The following is a 22867-nucleotide window of genomic DNA, read 5'->3' on the forward strand; positions in this document are numbered from 1 at the left end:
AATTCTACCTCCCAGAGTTGTAAGGATTAAATAAGATTAATCAAGGACTCAAAATTCCTAGCACTGGGGCAAAGAGTAGCTAACATTATGACAACTAGTTGTCTCATCATTAAAGTTATTAAAAAACATAATAGGACACTTCAGGAGGGAGTGAGTGGGTAAATTTTTGCTTCTTCCTAGACATTCAACCCAATAATGTCTCAGGAAGAACCACCCTCGTCTCTGCTCTTACAGCCTTTTTAGCAAAACTCTATTATGATATTGCTGGGACGGGTTTCTTACATGGCAATTCTCCAGAACCCCTGCACAGTACCTGGCTCAGCAAAACTGTTACATAAATGCATTCTGGGGGGGGGGGGGGTGGAGTGCGGTGGACTAGTTGCCTTTCTCTTTCCCCTCTGAGTAGAATATCAAAGTAAGGGCAATAAAGACATCTTCTGGTAGAAATTCTATCTATTTTGTTCCTGGTTGGATAGGGAAAAGAGGAGTAAGGGAGAGATTAAAAAAAAAAACAAACCCACGAATCTGATGTGAATTAAAGTCACGAAGGAAAGCTTGATCACCCCCATTTTCTGTGAGATAGAACATATTAATTCACTTAATCGTTTATTCAACAAATATTGCTTGACTGTACTGAGCCAAGGTTTCTGCCCTTCCTGGAGTGGAGTTTAGAGTCGACGAGAGCAGACAGACATTAGCTAATGACAGTAAAGTGGGGTAAATATTATGCTGAGAGACCGAATTTCCATGTGAACATTTTTGGCGACAGTTGGAATCAGGAGAACTGGAACATTTATCACAAAGAATAACAAACATGTGTTTTCCCTATTTCTCTGATTCTTTGGGGAGGCTAGGTGAAGGAGTGGTGCTCATGGAGACTAGAGGGTTCGGCACTAAGCCACACATTGGCTCAGCCATGAGAAAGGGGAAGTTCAGGGTGCCAGGATAACACCTACCAGCGGGACCTAACCGAGTCTAAGGGGTCAGGGAAGGACTCGAAGGGGAAGTAACCAACGCTGAGAAGCAGGCGTCTTACAGAGATTTGAGGAGGCGTAAATTGAGGATTACACAGATTGGAGATTTGATAAAGCTCCGATGAGAAACCTGTTAGATTCCGATTTTTCGAGGATGTGAACTACTTACTGTCCAGGACTTGATTTGATTTTTCAGACTAGGCATCAAGAGATTCCCTTGTAAAACTACATGCTTTAACTTTCCAGGTTGCAGCCTTCTAAGCTACAGCTCCTTCGACACTAAGAGTTTAAGAACTAAAACTGCCTGAAACCCTCGCAAACTGTGCGTGACGGCGTGGAAGGCGCGCAGCACCTCGGGTCTTGTAGTCTCCAAAGGACTCCAAATCCCATAGTGCTGTGCGGCGGGTCGTCGCGCCTGCGCAGTGCGGTCGGCGGGCAGCGCAGAGTGCGAGGCTCTTTTGTTCGGCTGAGGGGAGGGCCGTTGGCTGGGGCCTGCGGTACGCCGCTTCAGTGAGGGGCTCCACCGCGGTCACCCGGCTTGTTGCTTTCCTGGTCGCCACTCCCCCGGCCGGCCCGACGCGACGCGCCAGTAGCGCGGCACCGATTCTTCTCGGGCTCGTGGGCGCTGCTCTGAGGTAAAGAGCCCGCTAGAGGCGGGGAAGCGGTGGGGAAGGCGCGCAGTGGCGGCGGGAGCTTCGTGAGGGGCCGCGCGCTCGCGGCAGCGGTTGGGAGCGGGGAGCGCGCCCGCGTCCCGCGCCGAGCCCTCCGCGGGGCGCTGGGGGGTCTGGCGACGCGCGCCAGAAGGATGGAGAGGGCGGGGCGGCGTCTACTGAGCTAGAGATTGAAGCGATTCGCGGTGGGCCGAGCACTTGCGGGTCGCTCTTCGGGCCTGGACAATGCTGCTTTTTTGGGTGGGCGGCTGCGGGATTGGGCTGAAGAGGAAACACTGAGTAAATTGGGAAGGAGACGGACGGGGCGGCCTGGATGCTTGGACAAGTGTGGGGTGGGTTGACGACTGCGAGACCCGCGGTTTAAAAATTGTAACCTGAGAATATTGGGTCGTGCCGGGGCTGCCAGAGGAATTCCGCTAGCAGGACTAGGGAGCGTAACTTCGAGGAAATTTTAAGAGGGGGCTGGGCAGCCCAGAGTGTGCTACCAGGAGAGGAGATCTGTTGAATAAATTGGGGCTAGAAGGAGTAGTATTTTGCCTCGCTGGGCTCTAGAGGGGAGGAGCTGCTACAGGGGCAAGTGGGACGGAGGTATCGAGGGTATTTCTGTGACGTGTGAAGAGAAAAGGGGAAAACCGACCGCCCTTGCTTCCCGATGGGTAGGCTGTAGGAATAATGTGTGGAGAAAGGACGGAACACTTTCTTCCCTTTTCCAGGTGTCCTACTACCTTCACTCTGTGATTCCTTTAGGGAGTTAAAAAGTCCAAGTGTAGCTCTTGCTTTGATTCATAATTAGTTCAATAAGTTTTTATCTGTGATTTTTACTGATTACAAAGGGCAGCGAATTGTAGAAATGTTAATGAGTTAATATTTAAGGAATGAAGTAAGTTAGTGAGAGATTGTGAGATGATGTGGGAAATTGGGAGACAGGGAAAGTTTGTGAGATTTTTCCCTCCTTGGGCTCTTAAAAGTTTTTTTAGCCAGCTTGTCCTTGCTGGAAAATTTGAATACAAAGGGAGCAATACTTTACCCCTTCTTCAGAACTTCTGGTGAAGATTTTTCTTGGATTGCTTTTATATTCAAACATGTATTGGTTGGTCTCAACTGGTGGTATTTACAAAAAAATCAGTATGCTAGAACCCCTGGCCAGGGATAAGATATCCTCCACAATTATGTTAAGAATCAGGTCGGTATTTTGGAATAGTTCTGAAAGGCCCAAGGTTTTGGAATAGATGCATTAATACAATTGGGAAATTACCGCCTGTGTTCCAAGGTGCTTTCAGACATTTATATGGAAAATGGTAAGATTGAAGAGTACATTGTTGGAACCGGTCACACCTTTAGGGCAGTTCAGGATGTTCAGTCATTTCCAGTTTTCCCTGTGGTACCATTTTTCTTTGGTTGCTATGTTCTAAATTGTTTTTCACTAAACATGTAACTAGTGTGTAGCTTGGTGCTTCTAGGTTCTTGAGTAAAGGAGACCAAGTAAGGGTACCCTACCCTGCATTTTGACTGCAGGATGCTAATTTTCTAATCATACATCTCAAGAAAAGAAGCAACCATTATGTCTTGTGCCCATTTTAGAGACTAGGAAAATTTCTTTTTCAGTTCACACCGTTGAGAAAAAGAATTGATGCATTTTTGTCGTTTTCTAGTAGTTTATCCCTCGAACTCTCCCTTTTTCATGTACTATTTCTGATGGTATAACAGATTTTGCATTAGATTTGATAAATTTGCATCATTGATTATTTCTCTGAAGAGTTTTTGGAATAAAATGCTAACGGCTAGTTTATGGACTTACATAACATGGGGCCGTGCTTCTTGTTTATTTAAGTGTCTGGCACATAGTTGACCATTCATATTGTTGAATAAATGGATAGGGCTTTTAGATCCTTTCTAAGAGTTCCATGTGTTAGTCAGCAGAATGACTTGATGTACATTTATGTAATCAGTTTACCTGTTTTTACTCTATGACGTTTGGCAGAGTAAAACTGTTGCCCTTGACATGCTTGTCTTAGCCTCCATTTTTAATATACTTACCCTCATATTAAACACAGAAAAGGTGTGCAGGTTGTGCAGGTCACAATTTTAAATACTTTAGACAAGGGACTAGGAGAGGACCGAGGTTCTGGGTTTCAACAGAAAGATATATAGTACTTACAGCGATGTCTGTTGAGAAATTGAATAGCGTTTCCAAGGTTAACTAGAGAAGTTATTTGAATAAGGACAAAAATTCAGATCCTGTAAGTATTTGAGTTGAGTAACTTGAATAAATCTTTTTGCCTTTAAGCTTTTATGATTTGCTGACCAAAAGGGGGCAACCTAATTTGTGAAATTGTGTCTTTCTCTTTAATAATAGCTAACACATTGAGGGCTTAACAGAACTATGGTGTTTGAGAGATTAGTGTCAGTAAAATGATTGTTTTTATTTCATTTGAAACTAAGATTTGCTTCAGGTATCACTGTGTCTTACTGATATTTGCAGATCCCTGTGGCCTCCCAACCCAAGCCATATCTATAGTTTCATTTACATCAGCACAATGAAAAGAAGTTAGCTAAGTTTCTGGACACGTCTCAGACAAAATTTACACACCGGTATTCTAGTCCTAGATCCTGGAATTCAGGGGCAGGCATTCTTTTAAAAATGAAGCTCCTGCTCACTGGGTATGTGGCACAAGTTCTTGTTTTCTGCTCCGTAAAGTTTTCCATCTGGAAAGCATTTGCCTCACAAACAGCTACAGCTAACAAACTAAAAGCAGTTTAGAAACATGAGTCAGGACTACAAAGTGAATATACTACACATGCCTTCACCTGCCTTTTGATGACTGATATGTAGTTGCTAATGCTCAGCAAAGATACTTCTTTCTTCCTTATTTTCCATTTAGGTCTTGTAGATCCGATTTATTTGCTGATCATTCCCTAAAAAGCTGGGGCTTTTTCCCTGGTTATCTGAGTCTGAGCCATCCATCCTTATGACCCATATAAAGTTCAACACCTTACACCAGACCTAGACCTACTTTTAATTGAGTGAGTTGAAAATAGAAACAGAATGCTTTGGGCACCACAAGAAAAAGAGAAATATTTGGCTAAGTTGGATAGGCTTCATGGAAGAAGTAGCATTTAAGCTGAGTCTTAAAGGATAGGTAGGATTTTGACTACTGGTCTTGGACAGGAACATACTTTTTAATAATGAGCAAAGCCAGGCATGGAAGAAATGTGCAGGATGTGTTCAGGTTATAGTTCTCTGTTTTGACAGGACTGTAGGTTTTGGAGGGAAGTAGGAGTATGGAATGGTTGGAACCAAAGGGTGTTAGATTTTATACTGAGGAGTTTGTCCTTTTAAGGAAGGAGACTTTGTTGAAAAATTTTTAGCAGTTACCTCTCACTTTCCTATTCAGTCTACTCCCACCCAAATTGTTTACACAGTCTACCTCAGCAGTGCCTCATTGCTTTTGTTCACAGTTGTTCCTTGGGCCAAACTGCCTCCCTCTAGTTCACCTTTTCAAATGCTGTTGGAGCCCTGCTGCAATCCCAACTTTTCAGAACCTTTCCTAATCACCCTAGCCATTCCTCCAAATAGTGCTTTTGTGGTTACTTGTTACTGCTTATATTTCTTTTACTTATTACCTACTCCTGTCATTTCTCATTGAACTTTAGTTGCATTGTTTACCTTTTTTGTATGTTTTTGTCTTTCAGTCCTGGCTCTGTGTCTTACCCTTGGGAGACTTTGGGAAATTTTCTTTGCTTCAGAAAGCCTTAGTTTCCTCAGTTGTGAAATGGGCTTAATAGAGTTGTTGTGATGATTCGATTAAGTGCTTTTCTATGCGTTAAGTGTTAAGTATTCAATGAAATTATTGTGTTTTTACTTACCCTTATGGGGTTTTCAAAAGCCTGTACTTCTTGTGTGTCAGCATATCCTTCTAGCCTGGCCAGACAGGTCCATTTGCCTGGGTCTGAGGGGGTTCCTGAGATGTGAAACTTTCAGAAGCTTTCAGTGCTTTAGCTGGGGTGAATTGGTCGCCCTTTATTCCACACAGACTCTTAGCAAATGCTTATTGATTTGATTGTTTAATAGATGGTATTAAAAGCTAGTAGAGCTGTGGTTATAAACTTTTATAGCCGTTAACTGACTTGGTCTTAAACCTAAGCTAGAGGCAAAAGAGGGCTAAAGAAAACAAGGAATGGAAAAAGGAGCTAGAAGAAAGAAGGAGCAAAGTGGGGAATGATACGCACAGTAATTATCATTATCTGCTGCTCCCTCAATTTAACTCTTTCTACTTCTTTTCCCAAATAAAGCAAGCTCTTCTCACCGTAGGATTTTGAACCCACTATTCCCTAAATTTGGTGTGTTTTTCTTATTTTTGCTGACTTGTCCCCTTGTTATTTAGGCCTCTGTTACTTAATCTGAAGATATTTTCTTTATAGCATTTATCACTAATGATTTGTTGCTTCTTGTCTGTGCTGTACTCTGCACATATGTACACGCATACACTCCCTCTCATGCTCACTTCTTTGTCCACATTAGAATATAAACTCTGAGGGGGTTGAGTATAGCTCAGTGATAGAGCGCATGCTAAGCATGTATGAGGTCCTGGGTTCAATCCCCAGTATCTACATTAATATTAATATTAAATTAATATAATATTAATATTATCTACAATAATATATATATGAAACTCTAAGAGACCAGAGGTTTTGTCTGTCTTGTTCACCCCATTTTTCTAGCACCTCACATAATAGGTGCTCAATAGATAACTGTTAAATGAATGATTACTCTAAGGGCATGTTCATAGGAAGAGTTAAGCTTCTGATAGTGACATTTTAGCTAAGGGAGTTGGTCAAATGAAGTACAAGGCAAAGGACAAGGTAACTGTGATTGATAGGTTAGGAACAGTGGTCTTCAGCTCAAATGCCCACAGATAATAATATGAAGAGGTCTGCATTTTTACGTCAGTGGCTAGTATCGAGAATGAATTGGGTTAGGAGTTATCCAGGCAAGAGATGGTGGTTGCTTGGAATAGGATGGTAATAGTGGAACCAGAAAAAAATGTATAAATTGAAAGATACTTAAGATATAAAATCAACAGGATATAGTAAGAGACTGGATATGGAGTATGGGTGGAGAGAAATCAAGGATTGTCATGATTTTGTCTTGAACTCAGTAAAAGCTATATGAATTCTTAGACCATTGTTCATTTAATTGGGGGACTGGCTTTTTTTGAAAGTATATCTGTAAAATCAGACCCTGAAATCACAACTTCTGAAGTTTGTTATAGAACTTTACCATATGAATCTTTAAAACTGGTTTTTGGTATTGGTGCAGGTCTTCAGATACCTTAAAATTCTTTTTGTAAATAATTCTATTGAAATTTCCCATTGTTTATATCCTTTTTGCTTCCTTTTTCTTACTTATCTTTTGCCATTTACTAAAGGGCTTTGTTACTTTATTTTCCTGCCTGGGCAAAATAATAGGAAGAACATAAGAAATTCCTACGCTTTGGGTATGTGAAATGTGATTTCTCAGTTTCTGGCAGCTCTTCTGACTCAGTCTTCTAGAAATGAGATCTTGGTTTCTCTGTTTTGTAGTTACTGGTTCATTCATACCAGCCAGACTTGGGTCCTCCTTGAGTGTATTCTGGAGCTGCTCTGCTGTTTAGAAAAACTTTGCCACGAATTTCAGCCAGTATACATAGAACAAAAATGGTATTTTCTCTTTGAGTTCCTAATGCACTGGATTTCAGAGAGTTATCCTTATGCTTAAAGCAGTAAATAATCTAATAATTAGGACATATATATGAATATATAAATAGATAATGAATGCCAGAAGATCATAAAAGCTTGCCTCAAAGGAGGGTTTTTACACCTATTTTACAGATGAGGGAACTGAATTATGCAGTAAATATTTAACCCCCTGTAGGCATAAAGTTGTTTTGAGAGGTCAGGGGCAGGAAAGATATGCTTCTGGTGCTCATACTAGCTTCTGGTGAAAGAAACTATGTGGATCTTTCAAGCAATGGTCTTCCAGTTTCATTGTTAATGCAGCAAAGGTCTAGAGTGAATGATGTTGAATATGATATAGAGAAGGTTTTGTTTTCAGGAACATCAGTTATTACTTTATTGTTCCAGCCTTATTCTAAATTTTTGGAGAAAGTAGAATGTTCACCTCCCTTTAACTGTGAGAATTGATTTATGTCTGAAATAGTGTGTGTGGTTTCACCTGAGGAATGTAGTTTCTGCCAGTCCTCTTATAGCAATGGCTTTTATCCAGGGATGTGCATTAGATCGCCTAAGGAGCTTTTAAAGATGCAAATGCCATGGTCAAAGCAGCATTGTGTTGCAATAATAAAAAACTGGAAACAACCCAAATTTTCATCACTAGGTGAATGGTTGGAGTATGGTGTGTCCATACAATATGAAATACTATGCAGCTTAAGAAAGGAGATCTTTATGGAACAATGTCAAAGGTACATTACATTACATAAAAAGGCAGACTGTAGAATTAAAATATCTATTTTCACATATGTACATCTGGTCAGTTTATGTATAGAAAAACAAAAACAGGCCTTGACAAGTTTGGGGCTAGGGAACTTCCTACATAAAGTATGTTTGTAATTGAATTTGAATACATGTGTTATATGACAATTAGAAAAAAATTTTTTTTAAATAATACACATACACACACCCTGCTTTCTGATTCATTGAATCTGGGCATCTGTATTTATAAACTCCAGAGGTGATTCTGATTCTCATATATGTGAAAGTTCTCTACTCAAGGTCTGTTCTCCTGTGAATTCTTCTGTAGTACAGATGGTTACCTCATCACACCAACATACTAAATGTTTCACCTTAGCATTTACCTAAAAATCCCTACTGGTCTGGTTTCAGAGGTCTCTGGATCCTGTCTTGTCCTCACATCTGGAATTTGATCTTTCTTCTTCTTTTTCTTTTTTTTAATTTTATAGGGTATGAAACAATCCCTTTATTTTATTGTATTTTTTTGTAGGGGAGACGTACTTAGGTTTATTTTTATTTATTTTAATGTAGGTTTATTTTTATTTATTTTAATGGAAGTACTGGCGATTGAACCCAGGACATTGTGCATGCTAAGCACACATTCTGCCACTGAGTTATACCCTTCGCCCTGGAGTTTGATCTTTCAAGCTGGCAGGAAATCATTATGGAAGTTGCTGGGATCTTTATAATTCATGTATATGATGGCAACCAGGAGCTACGCTCACATTGTTTCCTCAGATCTTCCTCATATCCTTTCACTGGAACTAGCCACAGGCATACTTTGCTTTATTGCACTTAGCTTTACTGTGCTTCACAAATGTTGCATTTTTTAAAAATGAATTGAAGGTTTGTGACAACTCTGTGTCAGGCATGTCCATCAGTGCCATTTTTTGCAGCAGCATTTGCTCATATCTGTCACGTTTTAGTAATACTCACAATATTTCTAACTTTTTCATTATTACTATGTTTGCCATAGAGATCTGTGATCAGTGATCCTTCGATGTTACTATTGTAATTGTTTTCGGGCATCACAAACCATGCCCATGTAAGATGGCAGAGCTTAATCTGCGAGCTGTTCCCCCATTTCTCCCTCCTCAGACCTCCCTATTCCCTGAGATACAAGGAATATTGAAGTTAAGTCTTAATAACACTACAGTGATCTCTACAGTTCAAGTGAAAGGAAAAGCTGCACATCTCTCACTTTAAATCAGAAGGTAGAGATGATTAAATTTAATAAGAAAGGCACGTTGAAAGCCAAGATGGGCCAAAAGATGGGCCTCTTGCGCCAGTTAGCGAAGTTTTGAACGCAAAGGAAAAGTTACTGAAGGAAATTAGAAGTGCTACTCCAGTGAGCCTCACATGGTAAGAAAACAAAACCGCCTTCTTGCTCCTATGTAGAAAGTTTGAGTGGTCTGGATAGAAGATCAAATCAGCCACAACATTCCCTTAAGCCAAGGTGTAATCCAGAAAAGGCCTAACTCTCTTCGATTCTGTGGAGGCCTAGAAAGGTGAGGTAGCTGCAGAAGAGTTTGAAGCCAGCAGAGGTTGGTTCATAAGGTTTAAGGAAAGAAACTGTCCCTATAACATAAAAGTGCAACTGAAGTAACAAGTGCTGAGGTAGAAGCTGTAGAAAGTTACCCAGAAGATCTAGCTGAGACAATTAATGGGTTTGGCTATACTAAACAAACAGATTTTCAATGTAGATGAAACAGCCTCCCACTGGGAAAAGATTCCAGCTAGGACTTTAATAGCTAGGGAGGAAAAGTCAGTGCCTGTCTTGAAAGAACAGGCTGATTCTCTTGTTAAGGGCTAATGCAACTGGTGGCTTTAAGTTGAAGCCACTGCTCATTTACCATTCTGAAAATCCTGGAGTCCTTACAAATTATGCTCAGTCTACTCTTGTGCTCTGTAAATGTAACAACAAAGCCTGGATGACAGCACATGAAGTTTACAGCATGGTTCCCAAAACTGCTTTTTCAGTTTTAGCAACATGTGGTCCTTTCCTCGTATCTTTTTTCCAGACTGTTCTGTCTTCCAGTTTCAGACAAAAACTCTCTTCAGCCTTTTTTGTTGCTTAACAATAGAACAACAGTCCTTAACTCTAACTTTATTATTTTAAATCTTAACTTATTTCACATGGAAAAACTAGTACTTGGTGTGAAACAGGTTGCACACAATAAAGTTATATTGCTGTAAGCCCACTGTTAAGGCCTACTACTCAGAACAAAAGATTTCTTTCAAAATATTACTGTTCATTGGCAACACACTAGGTCACCCAGGAGCCCTGATGGAGATGTACAACAAGATAAATGTGCTAAATCATGTGCCTGTGAACACATCATTCCGCAGCTCTTGGGTCAAGGAGTCATTTTGACTTTCAGGTCTTATTATTTAAGAAATACATTTTGTAACGCTATAGCTGCCATAGATAGTGATTCCTCTGTTGGATCCGGGCAAAGTAAATTGAAAACCTTCTGGAAAGGATTCACCATTCTAGATGCCATAACATTTGTGATTCATGGGAAGAGGTCAAAATAGCAAAAGTAATAAGAGTTTGGAAAAAGTTAATTCCCAGCCTTCATGGATGACTTTGAGAGGTTCAAGACCTCAAGTGAAGGAAGTGCACAGGTGGTGGAAATAGCAAGAGAAGTAGAATTAGAAGTGGAGCCTGAAGAGGTGACTGAATTGCTGCAGCCTCATGATAAAACTTCAGCGGATGAGGAGTTGCTTCTTACTGTTGAGCAAAAAAAAAAAAAAAAAAAAAAGTGGTTTCTTAAGATGGAGTCTACTCCTGGCGAAGATGTAAAGATTGTTGAAATGACAACAAAGGATTTAGAATCTTACATAAACTAATTCGATAAAGCAGCAGCGGATTTGAGGACTGACTCCAATTTTGAAAGAAGTTCTGTGGGTAAAATGCTATCAAACAGCACTGAATGCTACAGAGAAATCATTCGTGAAAGGAAGAGTCAGTTGATATGGCAGAACTTCATTGTCTTATTTTTAAAAACTGCCACAGCCACCCCAAACTTTCAGAGACCATAACCCTAATCAATTAGCAGCCATCAGTATCAACGCAAGACCAGTCATTAGCAAGAAGATGATGACTTGCTGAAGGTTCAGATGGATGGTTAGCATTTTTACCAGTATTTTTTTAAATGTTTTTTAACTTACTTTTGGGGGGGGGGGTTGGGAATTAGGTTTACTTATTTGTTTTTTTAGTGGAGGTACTGGGGATTGAACCCAGGACCTCCTGCATGCTAGGCATGCAATCTACCACTGAGCTATATCCTCCCTCTGGAAGTATTTTTTCATTAAGGTATGTATATTGTTTTTTCAGACATAATGCTATTGCACACTTAATAGACTACAGTATAGTGTAAACTTTTATTTGCCCTGGGAAACCAAAAAATTGTGAGACTTGCTTTATCAAAGTGGTCTGGAAGTATGCCTGTATTTAGAAGCGCAATGCCTAATCTTGTGTCTAATACTTCACTACCTTCTGCCTGCAAAGTAGCACTGTTCCTCTTTTTCATTTTCAGGCTCCTAACTGCAGGAGTGGAGGTGTCCAGGAGAATCGCAACTGCTTTTTTTTTTTTTTTTCTCTTAAAAGAGCTATGAGTTCATGATTCTTGCTCTTCATGACACTGACACTGTAGAAGAATTTGGGGTTCTTAAAATTGGCATTTTCTCAGTAGTTCTCTCTGGCCTACTTGCTAGGTGCTTAACTTAAAAAATTCCACACCATCTAGCACTTGTCAATTTAAAAGACTCAGAAGACTGCTGGGACCCTAAAAACCAAAGCTTTGTTACTGCCTGCTGATTTAATTAGCAAAGAAAACCTTCACGTTCCAGTAACGAAAAATCAGTAGTTTTTTAATATACTTTCCAAGGTCTTTTCTGAAAGAAATTATCAGTCACTTGTCATTTACTGATAACAAATTGTAGGGAGAAGCCAAGTTAAGAGACCTCTCTGTCCTTTCCTTGTACAGGCTGGAGGGAAATCTCCATGTAAGTGTGTAGCTCGCTCCTAGTTCTGTGTATGCAGCAGGGCCATTAGCCCAGCCCTGCCAGGAGACGTCCATACTGAAGTGCTGTACTTTTTGTTGATTGTGTGACCTTAGAAGAATTATTTCATCTACATCTGAGGTGTCAGTAACATCTGAATGGTTTGTTTTACAGGATGGTTTTGAGGATCAAATGAGATAACATGGTAGTAAACTGTAAAGTGCAATACAAATGTAAAGTATTATTTTTCTAGGCATCTTAAAATGTGGCAGACTCAGTATTTAGATAAAAAGTGTAGCAGCTCAACTAACCAGGTTTTTTGTCTGCATCATCATGATGAGCCTTAAGAAGAAGGATGTAGTATGTCTGAGCTAATCTAGAACTGTTTGCCTTTTTGTACACCTTGTGATGTTCTAGCATATATCCCGACCCTTTATTCAATGATCATGGCACTTCTATGCCATAATTTGGTTGCAAGGATGCTTAGGGGGAGTGGCAAATAGCATTGACTAAAGGCATTTCTCCATTATGCTAGTGTGCTGATCTGAGTTACTTTAAAATATCCTTGTCAAACAATTCCAGTTGAGAGCCCTCCTTCCAGATGTCCCTGCTGATATCTGGAGATTGTCATATTTGGGGAGAGGGAGTTTCTCTTGAAATAATCCATTTGGAAACTATATGCAAATAATTGGCCTGTCATAATATTTAAGGGGGCTCTTGGCTCATTTGAAGGTGCTAGATTCTATAGGAAGAATGGGGTTTGTATTTAATCCCATCCTCTACTGAGTTTGACAAATGGTTTGTTTAGGACCCCAAAGAAGTACCTATGAATATGGAAAAAACTCACATTGATTTCGGAATATCCAATATAAAGAATCCAACCTCTGGAGACAGGTGCTTGACCAGTTAAGAAGACTCAGAGAAATTGGAGTCTGTTTTCTGCATTCTTCACTTCTCATTTGAGTTTCCCTTAAGACAGTAAGTTTAAGTGAGTAAAGATGAAAATCAAGAGGCCTTACTTTAGATTTCCCTTATTTGGGGGTTTTCTTTGCCTAAACTAGAGGATTAAATCATATTCTTACTCTTTTCTGTGACTCTTCCTCCTTAATAAGGGGAGGAGAGGCCTGCAGTAGATAGAGATAAGCTAGGAGCTGTCCTGACCTTTTAGGTCCACAGTAGCAGGATCAGATGGGCAGTATTCAATGTGGTTTCTTTTTGTAAGACAAATATAGCTATTAATGTAGACAACACAGAGCCTTAAATAGGTCTCAGTTCTGAAGCCAGAGTGATAGAATGCCTTTCCTTTACTTTCTTAAATTTAATTACTTGGAAAAGGGGTTACTAGGGGACAGTTGTTGGTTTTGGATTGTCTGTAACCCATTGTTTCCCTCTGGCTGTTGAGAAAGGGAGTATCTTCAAATTTCCAAGTCCAAATTAATGTGGGGAGTTGTGGTACCCTTTGTTATCTAAAGGTGTCAGTTTATTTTTCTTTGCACTGTAACCAGACTCTTGATGAATCTTGCTACCCCTTCAACTGACAGTGAAAGAAGCAAGCAGGGAGTAGCGCTTGTTCTTGGCAGCAGGCACTACTGCATTTATCCAAAAGGAAAATTAGATTTTTTTTTCTTCTCATTAAATAACACTTGTCATGGCAATCAGAATTCTGAAAACCTGAAAGCATCTCCCTCCAGGAAGAAACAACGGCCTCTGAGTCAGAGAACAGTGAAGCTAGCCAATAATTAGCCAGAGTTACCATTCAATCCACTGATTAGTCTGTTCAGTAACAGAAGGGAAGGAAAACTCATGGGGTACTTTCTCTAAAAGACAGAGGGGCTGGGGAGGAAGGAAAGCAGTCTTTGGTATGCAAATGGAGAGAAAGAATCTTAGCACAGAATTGGTTTTGAAGTGTGTGGGGCCTTGGGTGTTGCCTTAGGCCACACTAAAATCACCTCAGAAAACATCTGTTTGTGCCACTCAGCAAAAGTTTGGAATACCGTTAGTGGAAGAGGTATCTACGTTTTTTCTTACCAATTTTTCTTTTTTTCAGGAAGGCAGGGACCATTGCTTATTCTCTTGAATCTCCAGTGTTCAGCAATATCTAGGATTTTTTAGTAGCCAAACAAATGTTTGTTTCTGTAAGTCAGTATTGCTTATATATGCAGATGTAAGAAAAATCTCAAGAATATAAACCTAAGCATCTGTAGATACTGTTATCTGTAGATAACAGTGAGCCTGACTTTTATGAAAGATTTGTTATATTTCGTATAGTCTGTAGATGAACTCTTTCTAAAATACATTGTGTCTACACATGTCAGTTTAAAAATATTTAGAAGAGTTTCTACTTTCACTAAGTAAGATTTCTTTTCTTAAGGATGCTAGGGATAACCAGTTTAATCCCAAATTGGCATTGCCTTAAATTCAGACATGAAACATAATAGTAACTACTTTTTTGTCTTGGATCATCTGCCTTACTCTTGATTCTTTGTATTTCATTCTTGGGAACTGATTCATCAATTTGTAGATTTCAGCCAGTTTTTTAGATCAATTTTGTTGTATTGATATCTTATGGCGCCACCTATTGACACATCTGTAATCATAAGGCTTTATGCCTCCCAGCAGTCAAAATAGTTATATGAAGGACTAAAGAAAATAGATTTATAGGAGACTGGAATTTTAGCACTGGAAAAACCCTTGAAGGTTGAAAGTTCCCAGCCTGATGATGTATTTTACAGAAGAATAAATTCAGGTTCTGTTATCTGTGGTAACTACCTTTTTTTTCTCCCTACTTACTTCCAAATTCTTTTGGTGCTCCAGTTTAGAGAATTTCATGGTCATTCTGGCATTTTTATGGATCTTTCTCAGCCTTAGAAGTAAAAAGTAGGGTAAAAAGTTAACAAGAAACTAGCAAATTATAAATTAATGGTGGCATTCAGGAAGACTGCATACAGAACCTTAAAGGGACTCAAAAGAGATGATGTTTTAACAGTGCAGAAGACTGGATTATATATGTGCGTATACAAAAGAGAAAATTAAACTAGATGTTTAATAAATAGGATGTGCCATTTCACACAGTAAAAAACCAAATCCAATATTATGATGAAACTGGAAAACATTCAGAGAACAGGAGAACATATGGATCTGAGGTTATATGTATATAGGTTTGATGTATGTACCTACCTGATTTTTAGGAGGATTGCTTTTCTTTTGAATTAATGTAACATTTTAGATACCATAAGTAAAGGTATTGTGAGATTTTATGACTTAGAATGGGTGTAAAAGTTTCAAGTGGATATGCAGGAATAAAGTTTTGCTGTCAGATTAGTTGGAGCTGTTGTAGGAAACTTTCTAGCTGAACATATCAAAATTATTGTGTATTGAAGATGAATAGCCATAACATAGCAGCATGCACTATTAAAGTCATCTCTGGTATCCTTGCTTTTCTTACCATCCAAATATTCACCTAAGAAAAGTGTGCCTTAGTGTCCTTTTTATTTCCTTTTATCATTTTAGCAGTGTCACCCTTTATACCAGAAAGCTGGCGGGCACTATGGGGAAAAAACAAAACAAGAAGAAAGTGGAGGAGGTGCTAGAAGAGGAGGAAGAAGAATATGTGGTGGAGAAAGTTCTTGACCGTCGAGTGGTGAAGGGCAAAGTGGAGTACCTCCTAAAGTGGAAGGGATTCTCAGAGTGAGTTTCATTGCCCCAGGAAAAGCCATTCATTTGGTCACCAACTATTTCTCAGGAGACTGGTAACGTGTAAGAGCTCAGGTGCTCTGATGGGTACAGTGTTACTCAGGCCTGGCCTTCACGGCTTCTAGTCTAATTAGGAAAATGACTACATATACAAAGTGCTATTTACACAAGACGGTGATTTCTGAGAAGCAGTTTTGTTTGTGGCTTTAGATTGATCCAAGTTTGCGAAGAGAAAATAACTTTCTTTTGAAGGAGGCAAGATTCTAAGATTTCAATTTGTACTAAAATGTCCCTACCATCTCCCAAGAAATTTCAGCTTTGTCAGGTTCTTGGTCTTGGACAGGATCTAGTTATTTGTTATCATTAGCTCCTCTATTCCAAGGACACCAGCTCTTGCCCTCCTGTGCTTACCGTTACTCTGAATGTGTAACTTTGAGCGGAAAGTGTGACTCGTGTGCCTCTGGTTTCAGTGAGGACAACACATGGGAGCCAGAAGAGAACCTGGATTGCCCTGACCTCATTGCGGAGTTTCTGCAGTCACAGAAAACAGCACACGAGACAGATAAATCAGAGGCAGGCAAGCGCAAAGCCGATTCTGATTCTGAAGATAAGGGGGAGGAGAGCAAACCAAAGAAGAAGAAAGAAGAGGTAAGGCTAGAAGTAAGAATTCTTACTACCCCAAAATTCATGCTGCTGTCAAAGAAGCTGAGAGCCAGATAGTTTAAGCACTTTTGTTCTGCTGCTTTTTGGATCTCAGCAGCCATCTTAGTCCTTTTGGATTCTTGGATAGGCTAATGCTTAAAATGTGTTTGGGAGCTCACTCTCGTGAAGCCACATAATCTACTTTTATTTTATCCGAGGTTTAAGAACAATAAGTGCAAGGGAATTCATTCCTGAGTAGATTGCTTTCAATGTTTTAATCATTACAGGTTTGAGGTTGCTGTTTTAATCAATTCAATACCTTAAAGTAAGTTATCTTTTGAAGGTGAAGAGACAGTGGTGAACATACATTTTGCTTGAGATGTATGTCCCTTTTTACATATGAGGAAACCTCAAGTACTTCAGACTCAGGATTCTAAAAGACCTGTGACTTAGAGCCAAAAGAATGGTGAAATATTGGCAAAAGGGTTTGATTACATTATCAGAGAAACAGGAGTGGCTCCAGTCTGGGGAACAGTCCCATATAGTTAAAATTATTCCATCTGTTTGGTTTTTACAGTCTGAAAAGCCACGAGGCTTTGCTCGGGGTTTGGAGCCGGAGCGGATTATTGGAGCTACAGACTCCAGTGGAGAACTCATGTTCCTGATGAAATGGTGAGTGGCTGCCAGTGGCTCTGTGTGGTTGTCTTTTTCTTCTCCCCATCTGTTCCACGCCAGAGGAAAAAAGGGCTGGACGTTTGAAATTCCAGTTGCCCAGGTGTGGAATCTTTAAGATGGCATAGTCCTTCGATAGTGACCCTTGGCCTCTCTGCCAGCCTGGACTCATGAGTTATAGGTAGGGGCCCTTAGGATTCTCAGATCTTTGCCCATTATTTTAGGAGGTGGGAGAAAATCTAGAATGTAAATGGTATGGGGAAGAATCACATTTCCCTTTTGTACATGAAGAAATGTGATTGAACTACCCTTCCCTTCTGTCACCTCCTTAATAAAGATCTGGCTGGCCCCAGGATCAAAAATTCTGTCAACTTCTCAGGGTTAGGAAAGAATTTCTGTAGCTCTTCCTTTGTCCTTGACTGTTACATCCTTTCCAGTTTGTGCACATTCTACAGTTGCAGGATCTGCCAGCAGGGGTCAGCAAGGCCCTTTTACTCTAATGAGCATAGAGAAGCCTACTTTTTTCCATTTAAGTTTAGATACCAATGGTAGTAATACTTCATGAAACCTCATAATCAAACCAGTTGTCTTGAGAATCTTAAGAACTCTAATTAACCCCAAATTCTCTGTCTATCCAAAAGGAGGGCTTCCCTTTTTCTTGCTTGTTGGAAATGCCTGTGTTCCCCCCACCCCTGCCCCAAAGTGGAGCTCAATCATTATCCTTAAAATATAAATTAGGAGTGAATAATTCTAAGCCTTTGCTAAGGAAGGCAGCATTCTGAGGGCTTCATCCTTTGTCAATCTAGGACCTTCTCTGAAACTCTGTACTAATTCTTCTCCTCTCTAGCGGGAGAGACCTAACTTAACACTTAAGTCTTATGTCACAACTGGCTAAACCTCTGTTTTCTTCCCATACATTCCTTAGGTGTTTACTGAATCTGACTTTCTTTTAGCTGATTTATTGCTAGCCTGTATGAGAAAAGTTCATTTTTAAGGAGCTGCATTTGGGGGAAAAGAATTAATACCAGGAGTTAATTCATTCCAATTAGAATACACTTTCTCTGTGTTTGTGACTAGTCTGAACAACAGTAGTATCTCCACATTGCATAAGATTACACTCCTTTGGTTGACTGACTAGTGTGTGTGAAGGTTATAGATGAATGTAATTCTGCAAGTTAAGATTGGATGTTGATTATAAAACCAAGTTCATTTTTAAAGTGATTTTCTTGGAGAGTGGAGATACTTGTTCATTTCCCAAAGTAACTAATATTTCTCTGTAGTGAAATGACTGAATGACCTCAGAAGGGTGTTGCTGAATTGTCAGCAAGGGGCAGCCTGCTTCAGGTTCCCATACTATTATACTCCTTTCCCTCCCATTCTGTTGAATCCATTGTTCGAAAACATACCTTACTGGCTTATTCTTCTCTGGTTCCATGGGGCTGTGTGGCTTTGGGTTACCTGTTGCTGGGGTTCCAAGTTTGGGGTAGTGCCTCGTCAGAGATCCCATCTTGCATGTCTGCTGCCTGCCCTATCCTACTGCTTCTGGCTAGGGTATTTCCAATGATCTGAAGATAGATCTTACTCCTAAATCCTTGTAGTATGTATGTGGTTTTCAATTTTTGAGAGGATTTTAAAATTCAGAAAAATAAGAGAATTATGTGACAATCCCTTTATTTCTGCCTCCCGTGTTGAAGCACCATTTCAAAGCACCTGGGAGTGGTAGCATATCTGTGTGAGCATGGTGTTTGGTGATGTTAAACAGTATGATTATGAGTCAGCAAGAAAGTGTCCACCTGCATTGGCTCTGGTCAATGCCAGATTGGTAATAAATCTTATTATCTAACATGATATTAAATCCTATTACAAAGCCAGCATCTCTCATGGGCTTTTAGCAGCTGGGATATGGCTTTGAAAAGAGCATTGTAGCCTCTCTTATTCTCTCAGAGAACCTGAGAGTCATGCTTTGCTTTGTTTTTGTTTTTGCCTTTCCTAGAGGTTCCAGATGTTATAGATAAGAGTTAACTTTTAAAAAACAAAGACATCCAGAGGGCATTTTCAATAGGAGCTCTGAGGATGCCACTTGACTAAATGCTGCTTGGGCCATGTTGTTATCCTTCCCTGGCCTGCTCTTCTGGAATAAATTTTTTTAAAGTCTAATCCCTTGGGTGATCCAAGTTAGGAGACCACCAGCACCTGCTCTCAAAGTCTCTCTGCTTTGTTCTACAGGAAAAACTCTGATGAGGCTGACCTGGTCCCTGCCAAGGAAGCCAATGTCAAGTGCCCACAGGTTGTCATATCCTTCTATGAGGAAAGGCTGACGTGGCATTCCTACCCCTCAGAGGATGATGACAAAAAAGATGACAAGAATTAACTCTCCTCAGTACCAGCCCCTGTCACATCTGACTGTGGGTTTCAAGCGGGGAAAGAAGGAGTTCTACTTGTCTTGACACCATAGAGGTGGCTTGAGAAGATGTCCTTTGAAGAGCCAGTATAGTTTCTGTGCCCTACAGCAGCCCAAGTGCTTTAAGCCGTTCCATGCTGTATAGTTTGCACACCCATCCCGGTGGAGGGGAAGGAGGGTCAGTGTTTTAAGGCAACCTGTTCTGCACTTTGCTGAGAAAAGCAGACGGCCTTCTATGAAGGACAAAACTTGCAGAATGAGGTGTGGGAGAGCAAAAGATAACTGTAGATCTTCAAAGAGCATCTCCACAACCCACAGCCTTCTTCCCAATAGTGTTAACTGCATTTTTACAGCGTAGCATGTGTGTAGTTTTTGGCTATTACTGGTGTATTATTTGGGGGTGGGAGGGCTGGGGGGGGAAGGAAGGGAGATGAGTAGGATCATTTTTGTTAAAATTTGGGGCTTGATTGGGGAAATGGTGAAACAAAGGAAAGAAGGAGCAACTAACAATGATTCGGTTCTGTGTCCCAAATATTTTATCTTTTCCAAAAATGTCATTGGCAACCTAAATGAGGACTGTGAGAGACTATTTAAAAGCTGTGAATGCTTGAAACCTATAAGCCAGGGTGTTCCCTGCCTGAGCTTAATGCTATTCCCAGCAAAAGACTAAGCCAGTTAAGAAGTTACCAAAGCTGCCATTTGGGGGATGGAAACTGAGGAGGAAATGTCCTATTGGAGCGTATACACAGGGAGATCATTCTGTCTTAGAGGTGCTAATTCTTGAAATTGACAAGAAGATCCTTTATTTTCCAGTTATGAAGTTACAAATACTAGCTTGTCCATCCAAGCCACTGGCTGAGGTATTTGGGGAGGAGCAGAGGGTAGTAAGGAGGTGGGAGAGTAGGAAAAAGACAAGGGCCTGGGCTCTTAGGGTGAAAAACTATTACACCCTCTGTTTTTTGAACTTTAAACTCTGAAACCATTGGTTGCAGAGTTTAGTCACTGACAGCACAAGTTCACTGAATCACACTTCAAGAGTTGAATGATTTCAAAAGCCCTAGTCTCAGGAGGAGATTAAACTTTCATACTGGGGCAGTGGTTCACTTTAAAACAAAACAAAAAAAAATTTTTTTTAATCCTAAGAATTAATACCCAAAATGCTGTCTCATTATGAGATCCATCGGTTCTTGACATCATCTAGACCTGCATTTAGAACTCCGTTTTAAATCTTTTTAGGCATGTTGTTAGGTTTCTGTGAAAACTTTGTTTAAATGTAAACTTCATACCAACACTGTCAGTTTTTGTCTTAATAAAACTATAGATTTATAATCCTTGATTTTGTCTTGTCTTGCCAGAAATCCTCCTTGCCTTGCCAGAAATCCTCCTTGCCTTTTATTACCTTATAGATTTGGTCTGTTTGGGAACAACGTTGACACTTGGGATGGTCTTATTTCTTAAATGCTATAGGCTTGAAAATCTGGTGCCTGGTGTGAATCTTTGAGTGGTCTACCATATTAATTTAGTAAATGCTCATTGGGCATTTATAGTTGCTACAGAGATTTATAAAGATTGTCATATCATTGTGTCCATATTGTTCAAAGTTTGTTTTGCACTCTGTGACCTGACAGCACTTCCAAACTGTGATGTTTGGAAACATGTCATTTTGAGTTAGGTTTAGATCCTGGTTCTTGTATTTCATAGATTTGTGTGGCCTTAGGGAACGTCTACTTCTCCAAATTTTTCAGAAATTGGTCCCATGTTTGATCAATGAATTGAAATATCATCCATTTTCTTAACATTGTTTTCTGCCTTTAATTCTAGAGCCAAAATGGGACTAGATTCTTGTCACTTATAAAAGGGGAAATGGGATTTCCATTAAGATTAGTTCAGCTCTGCTCACTAGTGCAAAGCATTTGTTCCAGATAAACTGATGTGTAGATACATAGGTTTTTTCAAAAAGCCTGCTAGGAGTTTTGGGAGACATAAGTAAAGTGGAACTGGGGAGACCTTTTTATGTAGAGGTCTGAGTGTGTCCAGCGGCAGAGCAGTCTATAGCCAGTTTAGAGAGTTGGGGTGGACAGATATGTTCTGGTTCTGTTCTGCATCAGATAGACTGAAATCAGCCTTCATTCAGCTTTAGTGTATGTCCAGAATGGGCTGCTATTCAGCCTTAGCCTTAACCCTTGGAACCGACTTCACTATCACTGCTGGCATTCTGGAGCCCTTGTAAAACCGTATCATTCTTCCCCAGGGAAGACACCGAATTTGAATGCATGCAATGAAAATGGAAGTGAAGATGATACACAATTTTGTTATCTTTAAAAGCTGATATTCACATTTCTAGATTCAAAGTTTAAGGACAAATTTTTCTTGAGTGATTGTTGAAGCCACAAGTGCATGCAAAAATAATACTCTTTATATATAATAGGCACAACACATCTTAAGTCTGCTTCAGAAAGTATTTGGAGAGCATTTCTTCAGGCAGTGCAAAAAATGTTCGTTGGACGGCTTCAATGAAATTGCATTATTGTAGACCAGGAGTTGAAGAGGAGATGGGTTATCTTTGTTACCATTACAAAAGAACAAGAGTTTACTAATTTGGTGACAGAATCATCAGAAGTGGCAAAGCCAAAGAAAATACCTTGCTCCTTCACTGCCTTCAGTTGAGTTTCAAGTCAGTAAATGGACACAGTATAATGACCACAGAAATACTGTCAACTGACAATGCTCAGGAATAACTTTCTTTTCAATGGCATTTGAAAGTTTTGACTCTCAATTCTGAATTTTTAATAGTTAAGTTTTTAAGTACTTACTTTCAAATAAAATCTGACATTCTAGAACTGATTAAGGCTCAGCTCAATTTGATTTTAACCCATAGCCACTGGGACCACATGTACACAGCACATCTTTATGGCCTGTGGCACTGGGAATCTGTGTTATAAAGTGATTATTTTCCCTCTAGAGAAAGAGAAATTATAGAAGAAATTGCTACTCCAAAATAATTTGGTGGAATTGAAACTCTGAAATCCTAATTTCTGCAGTGGCTTCCAAATCCTGAACTATGTATGGAGCTGGGTTCTGTTTGAGATCAAATTTATCTGATCAAGTCATCTGATTGGTATTCATATTAATCTGATGTGCAAGTTGGATCATCTCATGAGGACAGTCTCATTTAAAACTTAGAAATGATAGGGCTGAACTAAGTCCAGGCTCAGTGTTTTCCCTTCGGTAGAATTTGATTGAAATAACAAATACTGCAACCAGGCCAGCATTCAGCTTAGTAGAGGAAGGAGTCT

At 39.9% G+C, this 22867-nt stretch overlaps 1 protein-coding gene across 1 annotated transcript; it reads left to right on the forward strand.

Moving 5' to 3' along the window:
* Positions 1-1389: 1389 nt before the first annotated feature.
* CBX1 (chromobox 1) lies at positions 1390-20907 on the forward strand. The gene is made up of 5 exons (XM_032457847.1): positions 1390-1609; positions 15674-15850; positions 16327-16504; positions 17076-17170; positions 19397-20907. The coding sequence occupies exons 2-5, from the start codon at positions 15711-15713 to the stop codon at positions 19539-19541; spliced, it is 558 nt and encodes a 185-aa protein (XP_032313738.1). The 5' UTR covers positions 1390-1609; positions 15674-15710; the 3' UTR covers positions 19542-20907.
* Positions 20908-22867: the final 1960 nt, after the last annotated feature.

The sequence above is a fragment of the Camelus ferus genome, chromosome 16 (assembly GCF_009834535.1).
Source record: "Camelus ferus isolate YT-003-E chromosome 16, BCGSAC_Cfer_1.0, whole genome shotgun sequence".
Classification (NCBI taxonomy): Eukaryota; Metazoa; Chordata; class Mammalia; order Artiodactyla; family Camelidae; genus Camelus; species Camelus ferus.

Bases quoted from the DNA above. Each gene is read 5' to 3' on its own strand.
- CBX1 (XM_032457847.1), top strand. From the start codon at position 15,711: ATGGGGAAAAAACAAAACAAGAAGAAAGTGGAGGAGGTGCTAGAAGAG. The intron at 15,851-16,326 runs GTGAGTTTCATT...CTCTGGTTTCAG, and splicing joins AAGTGGAAGGGATTCTCAGA to TGAGGACAACACATGGGAGC. The intron at 17,171-19,396 runs GTGAGTGGCTGC...TTTGTTCTACAG, and splicing joins CTCATGTTCCTGATGAAATG to GAAAAACTCTGATGAGGCTG.